Source organism: Somniosus microcephalus, chromosome 26 (assembly GCF_052327205.1).
Source record: "Somniosus microcephalus isolate GS21.2 chromosome 26, FLI_Smic_1.0, whole genome shotgun sequence".
NCBI classification, from domain to species: domain Eukaryota; kingdom Metazoa; phylum Chordata; class Chondrichthyes; order Squaliformes; family Somniosidae; genus Somniosus; species Somniosus microcephalus.
The window spans coordinates 1,900,292-1,917,731 of NC_141012.1; the positions used below are offsets into that span (position 1 = coordinate 1,900,292).

The following is a 17,440-nucleotide window of genomic DNA, read 5'->3' on the forward strand; positions in this document are numbered from 1 at the left end:
ATTGAATTGAATTGAATTGATTAAACCTCTCATTCGGGGTGAGGACACCGTGTCTAACACTGAATTCTATATTTTTGGTTTTCCAGTGCAATGTTGCCACTGTCAACCGACCCAGGCAGACCTCAGTAAGTACAGACTCCAAATGACCTCTCTGTGTTATTGTCATGGGCTCTCAAGTGTCCAATAAATGAATGTGAACCACAATTAGACTGCATTTACACTGCAGCTGTAGTGCTGGGGTGGAGTGCTTGGAAGTTGCTGGAATAAACAGGTTCTCTGTTCCCTGCTCAAATACAGAGTGACCCATCGCTGGCTGAGCCAGGAACATCAACAGGAAATGCACAGCAGGTACAGCAATATCTGAGAAAAGGCAAAATAATCACAGTCACGGCATGAGTGAGTCACAGCTTCCTTCACCAGATCACTGGGAAGATTGAAGCGAACATTCTCAGCCCTTGCCATCGACTCCGTGGTGTCCCTGGCCATTTCTGCAGATTGAATCAGACTGTGCAAACCTTTGGCAGCCTGCTTGACCCAGAGTTGAGCTACAGAACCCACATTCTGTCCATCACTACGATCGCTTACTTACCTCTGCAACATCTCCTGCCTCTGCCGTAGACTTTGTCAACACTTTTATCACCTCTGGACCTAATTTTGTTCTCCCAAGAACCGCAGAGCTGATTTTGAGAGATTTCTGCCCTTGTTAGAATTGCCTCTGGTTGTGTCATAGAAACATAGAAGATAGGAGCAGGAGTAGGCCATTCGGCCCCTCGAGCCTGCTCTGCCATTCAATGACATCATGGCTGATCGTCCAAATTCAGTACCCTGTTCCTGCCTTCTCTCCATATCCTTTGATCCCTTTAGCCTAAAGAAATATATCCAACTCCTTCTTGAATATATTTAATGAATTGGCCTCTACTGCCTTCTTTGGTAGAGAATTCCACTGGTTCACCACTCTCTGGGTGAAGAAATTCCTCCTCATCTCTGTCCTAAATGGCTTACCCCTTATCCTTAGACTGTGACCCCTGGTTCTGGACTCCCCGACCATCGGGAACATCCTTCCAGCATCTAGTCTGTCTAGTCCTGTTAGAATTTTATAAGTTTCGATGAGATCCCCTCTCATTCTTCTAAACTCCAGCGAGTACAAGCCCAATCGACTCAATCTCTCCTCATACGTCATTCCTGCCATCCCAGGTATCAGCCTGGTGAATCTTCGCTGCACTCCCTCCATGGCAAGAACATCCTTCCTCAGATAAGACAACCAAAACTGCACACAATACTCAAGATGTGGTCTCGCCAAGGCCCTGTACAACTGCAGCAAGACATCCTTATTCCTGTACTCAAACCCTCTCGCTACGAAGGCCAACATACCATTTGCCTTCTTAACCGCCTGCTGCACCTGCATGCTCACTTTCAGCGACTGGTGCACAAGGATGCCCAGGTCTCGTTGCACTTCCCCTTTTCCCAATCTATTGCCATTCAGATAATAATCTGCCTTCCTGTTTTTGACACCAAAGTGGATAACCTCGCACTTATCCACGTTATATTGCATCTGCCATGCTTCTGCCCAATCACCCAACCTGTCCAAATCATACTGGAGTTTCTCGGTATCCTCCTCACAGCACACACGCCCACCCAGCTTTGTGTCATCTGCAAACTTGGAGATATTACATCTAGTTCCCTCATCCAGATCATTAATATATATTGTGAATAGCTGGGGTCCAAGGACTGAGCCCTGCGGTACCCCACTAGTCACTGCCTGCCACTCAGAAAAAGAGCCGTTTATTCCAACTCTTTGCTTTCTGTCTGCCAACCAGTTCTCTATCCAAGTCAATACCTTGCCCCCAATCCCATGTGCTTTAATTTTACACGCTAATCTCTTATGTGGGATCTTATCGAAAGCCTTTTGAAAATCCAAGTACACCACATCCACTGGTTCTCCCTTATCTATTTTACCAGTTACATCCTCAAAAAATTCCAGCAGATTAGTCAAGCACAATTTACCTTTTGTAAATCCATGTTGACTTTGTCCGATCCGGTCACTTTTTTCCAAGTGCTCTGCTATTACAACACACTATAGGAATTAAACTACCTGCTGTGCAGGATATCTACCCCGAGAGGTGCTGGGGGAAGGCCCTGAGAATCATTAACGATGCGAGTCACCCCAGCCACAACCTCTTCGCCCTGCTCCCGTCCGGTAAGAGATACCGAAGCATACGGTCTCGTACCAATAGGTTTCAAAACAGCTTCTACCCCCAGGCCATAAGACTCATGAACGATTAATTTATTATTATTTATTACTGTTGTTTTATTTATTATTACTGTCTTTCTATTAGTATTTCTATTAGTATTTTATCATTGTTATGCCATATTTATTCCAATGTTGGGAGGACTCGTAAAAATCAACATTTTATTGTGCAGTATACACGTCTGCTGCATATATGACAAATAAAATTGAATTGAATTGAATTTATAATGGACTCTAGCATTTTCCCCACTACCGATGTCAGGCTTACCGATCTGTAATTCCCCGTTTTCTCTCTACCACCCTTTTTGAACAGTGGGGTAACATTAGCTACCCTCCAATCCATGGGTACTGTTCCAGAGTCTATCGAATTTTGGAAGATGACCAGCAATGCATCTACTATTTCTAGGGCCACTTCCTTAAGTACCCTAGGATGTAGATTATCAGGCCCTGGGGATTTATCAGCCCTCAATCCCATCAATTTCCCTAACACCATTTCCCTACAAATACTGATTTGTATCAGTTCCTCCCTGTCATTAGACCCTATGTTCCCCGACATCTTTTGGAGGTTATTTGTGTCCTCCTTTGTGAAGACAGAACCAAAGTATGTATTTAATTGGTCAGCCATTTCTTTGTTCCCCATTATAAATTCCCCTGATTCTGACTGCAAGGGACCTACGCTTGACATCACCAATCTTTTTCTCTTCACTTATCTCTAAAAGCTTTTACAGTCAGTTTTTATGTTCCCTGAAAGCTTACTCTCATACTCCATTTTCCCCCTCTTAATTAATCCCTTTGTCCTCCTTTGTTGAATCCTAAACTGCTCCCAATCCTCAGGCTTACTGCTTTTTCTGGCCAATTTATATGTCCTCTCCTTGGATCTTATGCTATCCCTAATTTCCCTTGTTAGCCATGGTTCAGTCACCTTTTTTGTTTTATTTTTATGCCAAATTGGGATGAACAAATTCTGTAGTTCATCCATGCGATCTTTGAATGTTTGCCATTGCCCATCCACCGTCAACCCTTCGAGTGTCATTCCCCAATCAATCCTACGCAACTCACATCTCATACCATCGTAGTCCCCTTTATTTAAATTCAGGACCCTAGTCTCTGAGTCAACTATTTCACTCTCCATCTTAATGAAGAATTCTATCATATTATGATCGCTCTGACCCAAGGGGCCTCGCACAACAAGATTGCTAATTAATTCTTTCTCATTACATAATACCCAGTCTAAGATGGCCTGATCTCTAGTTGGTTCCTCGACATATTGGTCCAGGGAACCATCCCGTATACACTCCAGGAATTCCTCCTCCACAGTATTGTTAATAATTTGGTTAGCCCAATCTATATGTAGATTAAAGTCACCCATGATAACTGCTGTGCCCTTATTGCACGCTTCTCTAATTTCACGTTTAATGCCATCCCCGACCTCCACATGACTGTTTGAAGGTCTATATACCACTCCCACTAACGTTTTCTGCCCCTTGGTATTTTTCAGTTCTACCCATACAGATTCCACATCATCAGAGCTAATATCCTTCCTTTCAATTGTGTTAATCCCCTCTTTAACCACCAATGCTACCCCACCTCCTTTTCCTTTTTGCCTATCTTTCCTGAATATTGAATACCCCTGAATATTGAGTTCCCAACCTTGGCCACCCTGGAGCCATGTCTCCGTAATCCCAATCATATCATATTCGTTTACCTCTATTTGCGCAGCTAATTCATCCACCTTATTACGAATGCTCCTTGCATTAAGACAAAGCCTTCAGGCTTGTTTTTTTAACGCTCTTAGATCTTTTAGAATTATTATTTACTGTGGCCATGTTTGATTTAAACCCTTGATTTATCTGCCTGCCACTTTTGTTTTTCTCCTTCCTGTCTTTTGCTTTTATCCTTGTTTCCCTTTCCTCTGTCTCTCCACTCAGGTTCCCAACCCCCTGCCATTTTAGTTTAAACCCTCCTCCAGCGTATTAGCATTACATTACTAGCTAATGTAAAGTTTAAGAAAAATTGGAGTACATAAAAGTGTTTGTCATAAGAGGAGAGATTGAGTAGATTTGGCCTATACTCTCTGGAGTTTAGAAGAATCAGGTGATCTCATTGAAACATACAAGATTCTGAAAGGGATTGTCAGGGTAGATGCCGAGAGGTTGTTTCCCCTGGTTGGAGTGTCTAGAACTAGGGGGGCCTAGTCGCAGGATAAGGGGTCGGCCATTTAAGACTGAGATTAGGAGGAATTTCTTCAATCAGAGGGTTGCGAACCTTTGGAATTCTCTGCCCCAAAGTGCTGTGGAGGCTGAGTCATTCAGTATATTCAGGGCTGAGATCGATAGATTTTTGGACTCTAGGGGAATCAAGGGATATGGAGATCGGGCAGGAAAGTGGAGTTGATGTCAATGATAAGCCGTGATCTTATTGATTGACGGAGCAGGCTCGAGGGGCCGAATGGCCTACTCCTGCTCCTATTCTTATGTTTGTTAAATGATGTGGGAAAATCGACGCATTTCCTGTCACTAATTCTTGATTATTCACTGGTTCCCAGCCCAGTTGTTCGTTGTGTGTTGAGGCAATGAGCACATTCAGTTGTGGAGAGCATCATAGCCGAGCACCACCTCGCCCACATCTGCTCACCAGCATCTCTCTCCCAGTTAAAGTTTAATATTTAATGAAGAGCAAACAGGACAGTGGGCTCCCTGTTGACATTGCAAAGGTTAGGAATGGCGGATCCTCGATGTGCCAAGCTACTGGTAGGTTCACGGCACAGTCCAGACTGGCTGAACGATTTCCCTTTCTGAGCCATCATACCCCTCTTTGACAACAGGACTAAGCTTGGGAACTTGCAGTGTGGACGCTCAGTCCGCAGTACAGTGTGCCGGTGTAACAAAGTGGTCTGTCCCTGAGCTGCAATTTGGGTGGAATTCTGATAAGTTAATCCAAATAAAAAGAAAAATACTGTAACTGCTGGAAATCTGAAACAAAAACAGAGAAAGCTAGAAACATAGCAGTCAATCAGCATCTGTGAAAATAACAGACAGTGGAAGGAGGGTTGGTAACCAGAGGACACAGATTTAAGGTGATTGGCAAAAGAACCAGAGGCGACATGAGGAAACATTTTTTTACACAGCGAGTTGTTGTGACCTGGAACGCGCTGCCTGAAAGGGCGGTGGAAGCAGATTCAATAATAACTTTCAAAAGGGAATTGGATAAATACTTAAAAGAAAAAAATGACAGGGCTATAGGGAAAGAGCAGGGGACTGGGACTAATTGGATAGCTCTTCACAGGCACTATGGGCCAAATGGTCTCCTTCGGTGCTGTATCATTCTATGTTTCGAGCTCGTATCCTTCTTCAGAACTATGTACATAAGAACATAAGAAATAGGAGCAGGAGTCGGCCATTTGGCCCCTCAAGCCTGCTCTGCCATTCAGTCAGATCATGGCCGATCTTCTACCTCATCTCCACTTTCCTGCACTATCCCCACATCCCTTGATTCCCTTAATATTCAAAAATCTATCGATCTCTGTCTTGAATATACTCAACGACTGAGCCTCCACAGCCCTCTGGGGTAGAGAATTCCAAAGATTCACCACCCTCAGTGAAGAAATGTCTCCTCATCTCAGTCCTAAATGGCTGACCCCTTATTCTGAGACTGTGACCCCTGGTTCTAGACTCTCCAGCCAGGGGAAACATCCTCCCTGCATCTACCTGTCAAGCCCTGTAAGAATTGTATGTTTCAATGAGATCACCTCTCATTCTTCTAAACGCTATTGAATATAGGCCTAGTCTACTCAATCTGTCCTCTTAGGACAATCCCCCCATCCCAGGAACCAGTCTGGTGAACCTTTGTTGCACTCCCTCTAAGGCAAGTATATCCTTCCTTAGGTAAGGAGACCAAAATTGTACCCAATACTCCAGGTGTGGTCTCACCAGGGCCCTATGTAATTGCAGTAAGACGGCTTTACTCTTATACTCAAATCCTCTTGTAATAAAGGCCAACAGACCATTTGCTTTCCTAATTGCTTGCTGTACCTGCATGTTAGCTTTCAGTGATTCGTGTACAAGGACACCCAGGTCCCTCTGAACACCAACATTTCCCAATCTCTCACCATTTAAAAAATACTCTGCTTTTCTATTTTTCCTACCAAAGTGGATAACTTCACATTTCTCCACATTATATTCCATTTGCCATGCTCTTGCCCACTCACTTAGCCTGTCTATATCCCCTTGAAGCCTCCTTGCATCCTCCTCACAACTTACATTCCCACCCAGCTTTGTATCATCAGCAAACTTAGATATATTACATTTGTTCCCCTCATCCAAATCATTGATATAGATTGTGAATAGCTGAGGCCCAAGCACTGATCCTTGCGGTACCCCACTAGTTACAGCCTGCCAATCCAAAAATGACCCGTTTATTCCTACTCTCTGTTTTCTGTCCGTTAACCAATCCTCAATCCATGCTAGTATATTACCCCCAATCCCATGAGCCCTAATTTTGTTTAATAACCTCTTGTATGGCACCTTATTGAATTACTTCTGAAAATCCAAATACACCACATCCACTGGTTCCCCCTTATCTATTCTGCTAGTTACAACTTCAAGAAACTCTAACAGAATTGTCAAACACGATTTCCCTTTCATTAATCCGTGTTGACTCTGCCCAATCCTATTATTATTTTCTAAGTGTCTTGTTTCCATGTCCTTAATAATAGATTCTAGCATTTTCCCTACTACTGATGTCAGGCGAACTGGTCTGTAGTTCCCCGTTTTCTCTCTCCCTCCTTTCTTAAATAGTGGGGTTACATTTGCTACCTTCCAATCCGCAGGAATCGTTCTAGAATCTATGGAATTTTGGAAAATGACAACCAATGCATCCACTATCTCTATAGCCAACTCTTTCAAAACCCTAGGATGTAGGCCATCAGGTCCAAGGGATTTATCGGCTTTCAGTCCCATTCATTTCTCCAGTACTAATTTTTTACTAAAACTAATTTCTTTCAGTTCCTCATTCTCGCTAGAGCCTTGGTTCTCCACTATTTCTGGGAAGTTTTTTGCGTCTTCTTCCGTGAAGACAGACATAAAGGGCTCGATTTTCCAATCCCCGAGGAGACGGGTTTGGAGGCGGGAGTGGTCAGAAAATTGCAGAATCAGGGGGCAGGAACCCATCCCGCCCCCAACCCGCCTCCGTGCCAATGTCCCAGGAGGCGGGTACCCGACCTGTGCTGGGAGCCGCCTCCCTGAGGCAGGAAGGGGATTAGTGCTAATTAACTGCCTGTTAACAGGTAGTTAACAGGCAGTTTTTTGCCTGATCCCTATTTTTAGCCCTGAAGTGTGGGCTGTCTGATGGCTCCGAACCACGCCAAATTAGCGAGGCGGACCGTCGGTCTGCAGGGGTTGGAGGGGTCGAGATGTCCGTTGTGCAGGTGAATGATGGGTGCATGTGTGCAGAGGTAAGTGTGTGAGGTAAGTGTAAAGTGTTTTAATAAGTTTTACTTAGCTTTACTTTCTCCTGCAGGCTTCCTCCCTTCAGTTCTCGAGAGTCCCTCAGTTCACCGGCACAGAAAGCAGAATGGCCGCTGAAATGCCAAAAGCTGCAGCCTCTGCTTTCTGGTCTGGAGAGATCTCTAACTGAGTCTGTGTAGAAGGACTCACGTTAGAAGACAGATTGTCAGTGATTGACAGCTTCACAGAGCCGCCAAACGCTGATTTTTCATCTGTCAAAAGCTCTGGACAGATGAAATGTCAATCGCTGACGTCACCAGTAACCAGGTGTCCCATAATTGGCCTGCTGAGCCCGCTGGGCGGGCTTAACAAGGTCAATCAAGGGAAAATAGCGTGGGTTGGCCACAAGTCGATGGAGGCGGGACTACAACCCAAAAAGTGGGAGTCCCGCCTCCAAAAGCTCCCCATTGACAAAATCCAGCCCAAAGTATTTGTTTAATTTCTTTGTCATTTCCTTATTCCCCATTATAATTTTTCTGTCTCAGCCTGTAAGGAACCCACATTTACTTTCACTATAATCTTTTCCTTTCTACATACCTATAGAAGCTTTTACAGTCTGTTTTTATATCTCTCACTAGTTTACCCTCATATTCTATTTTCCCTTTCTTTATCAATTTCTTGGTCCTCCTTTGCTGATTTCTAGAATCCTCCCAATCCTCAGGCTAACTGCTCTTTATGGCAACATTATAAGCCTCTTCCTTTGATCTAATACAATCTTTAACTTCTCTTGTTAGCCACGGTTGGACCACTTTTCTTGTGGGGGTTTTGTGCCTTAAAGGAATGCATATTTGTTGTAAATTATGTATTAATTCTTTAAATGCTAGCCATTGCTTGTCTACCATCATAACTTTTAATGTAGTTTCCCAATCTACTGTAACCAACTGACTGATTTAAGACCCTAGTTTCGGATTTAACTAAATCACTTTCAAACTCAATGTAAATACTGAACCTCACGCAAGTTCCACAAATTTCACCCCTCCATGCCAGATGACTGCTGAAGGGCTTGTGGCCAAAGCAAACCCTCCCACATATTCTGGTCATGCTCCTGCCTTCAGCCATTCTAGATCGCAGTCTGTGTGGTCACAGGGACCATGACCGGTCTTGCAATCCCACTGGGCCCAGCGCAGTGGGCCTACCCACTGGAGAGCAGACTAGCGTAACTCTCGTTACCAGCTGCAAGGAGGTGCACCCCGCCTCTGTGGCAAAGTGCAGCCCCCCCACAACACATGGAGCACACTTGGGACAAGTCCCAGTCAGAACGAGCGATGGTCTGCCTCTGCCTAGAACTGGAGAAATACCAATTAGTCTTGCGACCCATTCTTGGATATTCCATCAGCACAAACTCCAACCTAGCAAAGCAACCAACTAACTGCGAAGGGTGACAACATGTCTACTATTTAACCTCCCCTCCCCCTCCCCGCACCCCCACAGCTCTAACTAATCCTTGAAAGCTAAAACCAAACAAGTTGCTTCACCCCCTTGATGCAAGCATAGTCCTGCTAAGAAACCTGGATGAATCGATGCACAGCTCCCACAAGCACGAGAACATCGTGCAATCAAAAAGTACAATAATTTCACACAATATATATGTGAATGTGCTTTGAAAATCCTTTGGAAATCTATTTGAGCTGGGCACTAAGTTGTGAATCAGCCAAAACCACCACCAGAGGGTGCAGTTTACAGTACAAAATTTATCATTCACTCCCATATAGCACTGTCAAACAGTGGCTAGGAAGGCAGATGATAGCCTGAAGTGCTTTCAGGCTTTATCGGTGCTTCTTTGAATTGGTGACAGGGTGATCAGCCAGGAGCATCCTCAGAATTTCATCCGTAACAGCCCCAAAAAGCACCTGGCCTCTGCACCATCCGCTGCTGAAACCCTCATCCCTGCTTTTGTTACCTCCAGACTCGACTATTCCAACACTCTCCTGGCCGGACCCCCATCTTCCACCCTCTATACACTTGACAATAGCAAAATACTGCGGAGGCTGGAAATCTGAAATAACAACAGAAAATGCTGGAAGCACTCAGCAGGCCAGGCAGCATCCGTGGAGAGAGAAACAGAGTTAATGTTTCAGGTCTGGGACCCTTCATCAGAACTGGGAAAGGTTCGAGATGGAACAGGGTTTAAGCAGGTGCAGAGGCTGGGAAAGGGGGAGGGGAGGGGAGGAAGGAATTGAAGGAACATTCGGTGCTAGGGTGGGAGGCAGGAGAGATTAAATGTTGCAAATGGGGATGGCAGAATCATAAACAGTCTGAAAAATGGGAGCAGGAGTTATAGTCCGAAATTGTTGAACTCGATGTTGAGTCCAGAAGGCTGCAAAGTGCCCAATCGAAAGATGAGGTGCTGTTCCTCGAGCTTACGTTGAGCTTCATTGGAACAATGTAATAGGCCGAGGACAGAGAGGTCAGAGTGGGAGTGGAGCGGAGAATTAAAGTGACAGGCGACCGGAAGCTCGGGGTCCCCCTTACGGACTGAATGGAGGTGTTTCACAAAGCGGTCGCCCAATCTGCGTTTGGTTTCCCCAATGTAGAGGAGGCCGCATCGTGAGCAGTGAATACAGTATACTAAATTGCAAGAAGTACAAGTAAATCGCTGTTTCACCTGGAAGGGGTGTTTGGGGACCTGGAAGGAGTGTTTGGGGCCCTGGACCGTGGGAAGGGAGGAGGTAAAAGGGCAAGTGTTGCATCTCCTGCGCTTGCACGGGAAGGTGCCGGGCAAAGGGGAAGGGCTGTTGGGGGTGATTGAGGAGTGGACCAGGGTGTCGCGAAGGGAGCGGTCCCTTCGGAATGCTGAAAGGGGAAGTGAGCAGAAGATGTGTTTGGTGGTGGGATCACGTTGGAGGTGGCGGAAATGGCGGAGGATGATCCGTTGAATGTGGAGGCTGGTGGGGTGAAAGGTGAGGACAAGGGGAACTCTATTGTGGTTCCGGGAGGGAGGGGCAGGGGTGAGGGCAGAAGTGCGGGAGATAGAACGGAAACGGTCAAGGGCCGTGTTAACCACAGTAGAGGGGAATCCTCAGTTGCGGAAAAAGGAAGACATATCGGAAGCACTGGTATGGAAGGTGGCATCGTCAGAGCAGATGCGGCGGAGACGGAGAAACTGGGAGAATGGAATAGAGTCCTTACAGGAGGCGGGGTGGGAGGAAGTGTAGTCCAGGTAGCTGTGGGAGTCAGTGGGCTTATAGTGGATGTTTGTCGAAAGCCTATCACCAGAAATGGAGACAGAGAAGTTGAGGAAGGGAAGGGAAGAGTCGGAGATGGACCATGTGAAGGTGAGGGAAGGGTGGAAATTGGAAGTAAAGTGAATGAACTTATCTAGTTCAGGGCGAGAGCAGGAAACGGCACTGATACAGTCATCAATGTACCAGAAAAAGAGGTGAGGGAGGGGACCTGAGTAGGACTGGAACAAAGAGTGTTCCACATATCCCATGAAAAGGCAGGCATAGCTCGGACCCATGCGGGTTTCCATAGCAACACCTTTAATTTGGAGGAAGTGAGTGGAGTCAAAGGAGAAGTTGTCACCTCTAGCACAGAATGTTCCTTCAGTTCCTCCCTCCCCTCCCCTCCCCTCCCCATTTCCCTGCCTCTGCTTAAAATCTGTTACATCTCTTAACCTTTTCCAGTTCTGATGAAGAGTCCCAGACCTGAAACGTTAACTCTGTTTCTCTCTCCACAGATGCTGCCTGGCCTGCTGAGTGCTCCAAGCATTTTCTGTTGTGACTCCATACACTTGAGCGCACCCAAAACTCTGGTGCTCCGTGTCCTAACTCACGCCAGGTCCCGTTTACCCATCACCCCTGTGCTCGCTGCCCCGTGTCCTAACTCACGCCAGGTCCCGTTCACCCATCACCCCTGTGCTCGCTGCCCCGTGTCCTAACTCACGCCAGGTCCCGTTTACCCATCACCCCTGTGCTCGCTGCCCCGTGTCCTAACTCACGCCAGGTCCCGTTTACCCATCACCCCTGTGCTCGCTGCCCCGTGTCCTAACTCACGCCAGGTCCCGTTTACCCATCACCCCTGTGCTCGCTGACCTACATTGGCTCCCGGTCCAGCAACACCTCGATTTTAAAATTCTCATTCTCGTGTACAAATCCCTCCATGGCCTCGCCCCTCCCTATCTCTGTAACCTCCTCCAACCTTACATCCCTGCGAGAACTCTACGTTCCTCAAATTCTGGCCTCTTGATTACCCCCCACTTCCTTTGCCCCACCATTGGTGGCTGTGCCTTCAGCCGTCTAGGCCCTAAGCTCTGGAATTCCCTCCCTAAACCTCTCTCTCCTCCTTTAAAACCCTCCTTAAAACCTACCTCTTTGACCAAGCTCTTCGTCGCCTGTCCTAATGTCTCCTGCTGTGGCTCGGTGCAATGTTTGTGTCTGATTCCACTCTTGTGAAGTGCCTTGGGACATTTAACTACGTTAAAGGTGTTGTATAAATGCAAGTTGTTGTTGCTCCACAGATCCCCAGCGTGATGTGATTCAGATCAGGAACTCAGCGTGTGGCAGATTGTAAATGCAAACTCATGTGCCATCATTATGTACTGTTGTGTGTTCGTGCTCCACCACACTGGTCAAGGTGCTGTTTTGGGTTGTGTCAGCTTGGATCAGTTGTTAGCACTCTTGCCTCTGAATTTGGAGGTTGTGGATTCAAGCCCCAATCCAAGAGGTGAGCTTATTATCCAGATTGATACTCTAGCTCAGCACTGCTGCATTGTTGAAGGAGTTGTTCTTGTCAGATGTTAAACCAGAGCCCCCTCTGCCTGTTCTGATGTTTTAGATGGCACTATTTGAAGATGTGCAGAGAGTTCTTCTAGTGTCCTGGGCAACATTCTTCCTTCAGTTAGCACCACCAAAAACATGAACTAGTCATTCAGCTCAATCCTGTGGGATCTTGCTGTGTGCAACATGACTGCCACCTTTGTCTGTATAACAGCGATCACTGTATTTCAAAGTAATTCATTATATGTGAAATACTTTGAAACACGTGAGAAATAATGATAATGGGGATCTCTCTAACTGCAATTTTCCTCTCAATTCAGAGTCTAAACAGCGACTGATTGAAGCTCATATGCAGCTGAAAGCAGATGAAAAGGCGAGGCTCTTGGAGAAGGTGAGTGTGTGAGATGTAGTGGTGGCATTTTGTGGTGAGCTTTCTGTTGTCTCCCTCACAGATGTTGCTGTTTTAAGTGGTGATACCTTGTGCGATTGCTGCACTGATGCAGTGTGTCACAGGAAGCTCGGTCAGGTGGATTGGGCCCACATTCTTTACACAATGAGATTCCAACCCTCTCCCGGCCGGCATCCCATCTTCCACCCTCCATAAACTTGGAGCTCATCCAAAACTCTGCTGCCCGTATCCTAACTCGCACCAAGCCCCGCTCACCCATCACCCCTGGGTTCACTGCCCCGTGTCCTAACTCGCACCAAGCCCCACTCACCCATCACCCCTGGGTTCACTGCCCCGTGTCCTAACTCGCACCAAGCCCCGCTCACCCATCACCCCTGGGTTCACTGCCCCGTGTCCTAACTCGCACCAAGCCCCGCTCACCCATCACCCCTGGGTTCACTGCCCCGTGTCCTAACTCACACCAAGCCCCGCTCACCCATCACCCCTGGGTTCACTGCCCCGTGTCCTAACTCGCACCAAGCCCCACTCACCCATCACCCCTGGGTTCACTGCCCCGTGTCCTAACTCGCACCAAGCCCCGCTCACCCATCACCCCTGGGTTCACTGCCCCGTGTCCTAACTCGCACCAAGCCCCGCTCACCCATCACCCCTGGGTTCACTGCCCCGTGTCCTAACTCGCACCAAGCCCCGCTCACCCATCACCCCTGGGTTCACTGCCCCGTGTCTTAACTCGCACCAAGCCCCCCTCACCCATCACCCCTGGGTTCACTGCCCCGTGTCCTAACTCGCACCAAGCCCCGCTCACCCATCACCCCTGGGTTCACTGCCCCGTGTCCTAACTCGCACCAAGCCCCCCTCACCCATCACCCCTGGGTTCACTGCCCCGTGTCCTAACTCGCACCAAGCCCCCCTCACCCATCACCCCTGGGTTCACTGCCCCGTGTCCTAACTCGCACCAAGCCCCGCTCACCCATCACCCCTGGGTTCACTGACCTGCATTGGCTCCCAGTCCGGCAACACCTCGATTTTAAAATTCTCATTCTCGTGTTCAATACCCTACATGACCTCGCCCTTCACTATCTCTGTGCCCTTCACTATCTCTGTACCCTCCTCCAGCCCTACAACCCTCCGAGATCTTGGAGACAATCCTTAAAACCTACCTCTTTGACCAAGCTTTTAGTTACGCATCCTAATTTTTTTTTTAATTAAAATTTGTTTATGGGATGTGGGCGTTGCTGGCAAGGCCAGCATTTATTGCCCATCCCTAATTGCCCTTGAGAAGGTGGTGGTGAGCCGCCTTCTTGAACCGCTGCAGTTCGTGTGGTGAAGGTGCTCCCACAGTGCTGTTAGGGAGGGAGTTCCAGGATTTTGACCCAGCGACGATGAAGGATCGGCGATATACTTCTAAGTCAGGATGGTGTGTGACTTGGAGGGGAACTTGGAGGTGGTGGTGTTCCCGTGCGCCTGCTGCCCTTGTCCTTCTAGGTGGAAGAGGTTGCGGGTTTTGCCGAGAAGCCTTGGCGAGTTGCTGCAGTGCATCTTGTAGATGGTACACACTGCAACCACGGTACACGGTGGTGGAGGGAGTGAATGTTTAAGGTGGTGGATGGGGTGCCAATCAAGCAGGCTGCTTTGCCCTGGATGCTGTCGAGCCTCTTGAGTGTTGTTGGAGCTGCACTCATCAAGGCAAGTGGAGAGTATTCCATCACACTCCTTACTTGTGCCTTGTAGATGGTGGAAAGGCTTTGGGGAGTCAGGAGGTGAGACACTTGCTGTAGAATACCCAGCCTCTGACCTGCTCTTGTTGCCACAGTATTTATGCGGCTGGTCCAGTTAAGTTTCTGGTCAATGGTGACCCCCAGGATGTTGATGGGGAGGGGGGGTGGATTCGGTGATGGTAATGCCGTTGAATGTCAAGGGGAGGTGGTTAGACTCTCGCTTGTTGGAGATAGTCATTGCCTGGCACTTCTGTGGCGCGAATGTTACCTGCCATTTATCAGCCCAAGCCTGAATGTCGTCCAGGTCTTGTTGCATGCGGGCATGGACTGCTTCATTATCTGAGGAGTTGTGAATGCCGCTGCACACTGTGCAGTCATCAGCGAACATCCCCATTTCTGACCTTATGTTGGAGGGAAGGTCATTGATGAAGCAGCTGAAGGTGGTTGAGCCTAGGACACTGCCCTGAGGAACTGCTGTAGCGATGTCCTGGTGCTGTGATGATTGACCTTCAACCACCACAACCATCTTCCTTTGTGCTAGGTATGACTCCAGCCAGTGAAGTATTGCCCCCGATTCCCATTGACTTCAGTTTTACTAGGGCTCCTTGATGCCACACTCGGTCAAATGCTGCCTTGACGTCAAGGGCAGTCACTCTCACCTCTCCTCTTGAATTCAGCTCTTTTGTCCATGTTTACCAAGGCTGTAATGACGTCGGGAGCCAAGTGGTCTTGGCGGAACCCAAACTGGGCATCAGTGAGCAGGTTATTGGTGATTAAGTGCCGCTTGATAGCACTGTCGATGACACCTTCCATCACTTTGCTGATGATTGAGAGTAGACTGATGGGCAGTAATTGGCTGGGTTGGATTTGTCCTGCTTTTTGTGGACAGGACATACCTGGGCAGTTTTCCACATTGTCGGATAGATGCCAGTGTTGTAGCTGTACTGGAACAGCTTGGCTAGAGGCGTGGCTAGTTCTGGAGCACAAGTCTTCAGCACGATAGCCGGGATGTTGTCGGGGCCCATAGCCTTTGCAGTATCCAGTGCGCTCAGCCATTTCTTGATAGCACATGGAGTGAATCGAATTGGCTGAAGACTGGCTTCTGTGATGGTGGGGACCTCAGGAGTAGGCCGATATGGATCATCCACTTCTGGCTGAAGATGGTTTCAAACGCTTCTGTCTTGTCTTTTGCACTCACGTTCTGGGCTCCACCATCATTGAGGATGGGGATATTCATGGAGCCTCCGCCTCCCGTTAGTTGTTTAATGGTCCACCACCATTCACGACTGGATGTGGCAGGACTGCAGAGCTTTGATCTGATCCGTTGATTGTGGGATTGCTTAGCCCTGTCTATAACATGCTGCTTCCGCTTTTTAGCATGCATGTACTCCTGTGTTGCAGCTTCCCCAGGTTGGCACCTCATTTTTAGGTATGCCTGGTGCTGCTCCTGGCATGCTCTTCTACACCCCTTATTGAACCGGGGTTGGTCCCCTGGCTTGATGGTAATGGTAGAGTGAAGGATATGCCGGGCCATGAGGTTACAGATTGTGGTGGAATACAATTCTGCTGCTGCTGATGGCCCACAGCGCCTCATGGATGCCCAGTTTTGAGCTGCTAGATCTGTTCTGAACCTATCCCATTTAGCACGGTGGTAGTGCCACACAACATGATGGAGGGTGTCCTCAGTGTGAAGATGGGACTTCGTCTCCACAATGACTGTGCGGTGGTCACTGCTACCAATACTGTCATGGACAGATGCATCTGCGACAGGTAGATTGGTGAGGACGAGGTCAAGTAGGTTTTTCCCCTCGTGTTGGTTCTCTCACCACCTGTTGCAGGCCCAGACTGGCAGTTATATCCTTTAGGACTCGGCCAGCTCGGTCAGTAGTGGTGCTACCGAGCCACTCTTGGTGATGGACATTGAAGTCCCCCACCCAGAGTACATTCTGTGCTCTTGCTACTCTCAGTGCTTCTTCCAAGTGGTGTTCAACATGGAGGAGTACTGATTCATCAGCTGAGGGAGGGCGGTAGGTGGTAATCAGCAGGAGGTTTCCTTGCCTATGCTTGACCTGAAGCCATGAGACTTCATGGGGTCTGGAGTCAATGTTGAGGACTCCCAGGGCCACTCCTTCCCGACTGTATACCACTGTGACACCACCCCTTGTGGGTCTGACCTGCCAGTGGGACAGGACATACCCAGGGATGGTGATGGAGGAGTTTGGTACATTGGCTGAAAGGTATGATTCTGTGAGTATGACGATGTCAGGCTGTTGCTTGACTAGTCTGTGGGACAGCTCTCCCAATTTTGGCACAAGTCCCCAGATGTTGGTGAGGAGGACTTTGCAGGGTCGACAGGGCTGGGTGTGCCATTGCCGTGTCCGTAGCCGGTGCCGAGGTTGATGCCGGGTGGTCCTTCCAGTTTTATTCTTATTATTGTGTTCGTAGCGGTTTGTGACAACGGGGTGTCTTGCTAGGCCATTTCCGAGGGCAGTTAAGAGTCAACCACATTGGTGTGGGTCTGGAGTCACGTCGGTCAGACCGGGTAAGGACGGCAGATTTCCTTCCCTAAAGGACATTAGTGAACCATATGGGTTTTTACGACAATCCGATAGTTTCATGGATTCCATTACTGATATTAGCTTTTCTTTTATTCCCGATTTATTTCATTAACTGAATTTAAATTCCCCAGCTGCCGTGGTGGGATTTGAACTCACGTCTCTGGATCATTAGTCCAGGCCTCTTTCTCCTTCTTTGGCTCGCTGTCAATCTTTGTCTGATTATGCTCCTGTGAAGCGCCTTGGGATGTTTTACTGCGTTCAAAGCGCGATGAAAATGCAAGTTGT

The 17,440-nt window shown here is 47.9% G+C and overlaps 1 protein-coding gene across 2 annotated transcripts in view; it reads left to right on the forward strand.

Annotated features, from left to right (window-relative positions):
* The window catches only part of hoatz (HOATZ cilia and flagella associated protein), an 88,353-nt gene that overhangs the window by 9,225 nt on the left and 61,688 nt on the right, over nucleotides 1–17,440 (forward strand). For both annotated transcript variants that reach the window (XM_085967649.1, XM_085967650.1), the window contains exons 2-3: nucleotides 87–125; nucleotides 12,791–12,861. In XM_085967649.1, the coding sequence (XP_085823775.1) occupies nucleotides 87–125; nucleotides 12,791–12,861 (110 nt within the window). The remainder of the gene's footprint in view (nucleotides 1–86; nucleotides 126–12,790; nucleotides 12,862–17,440) is intronic.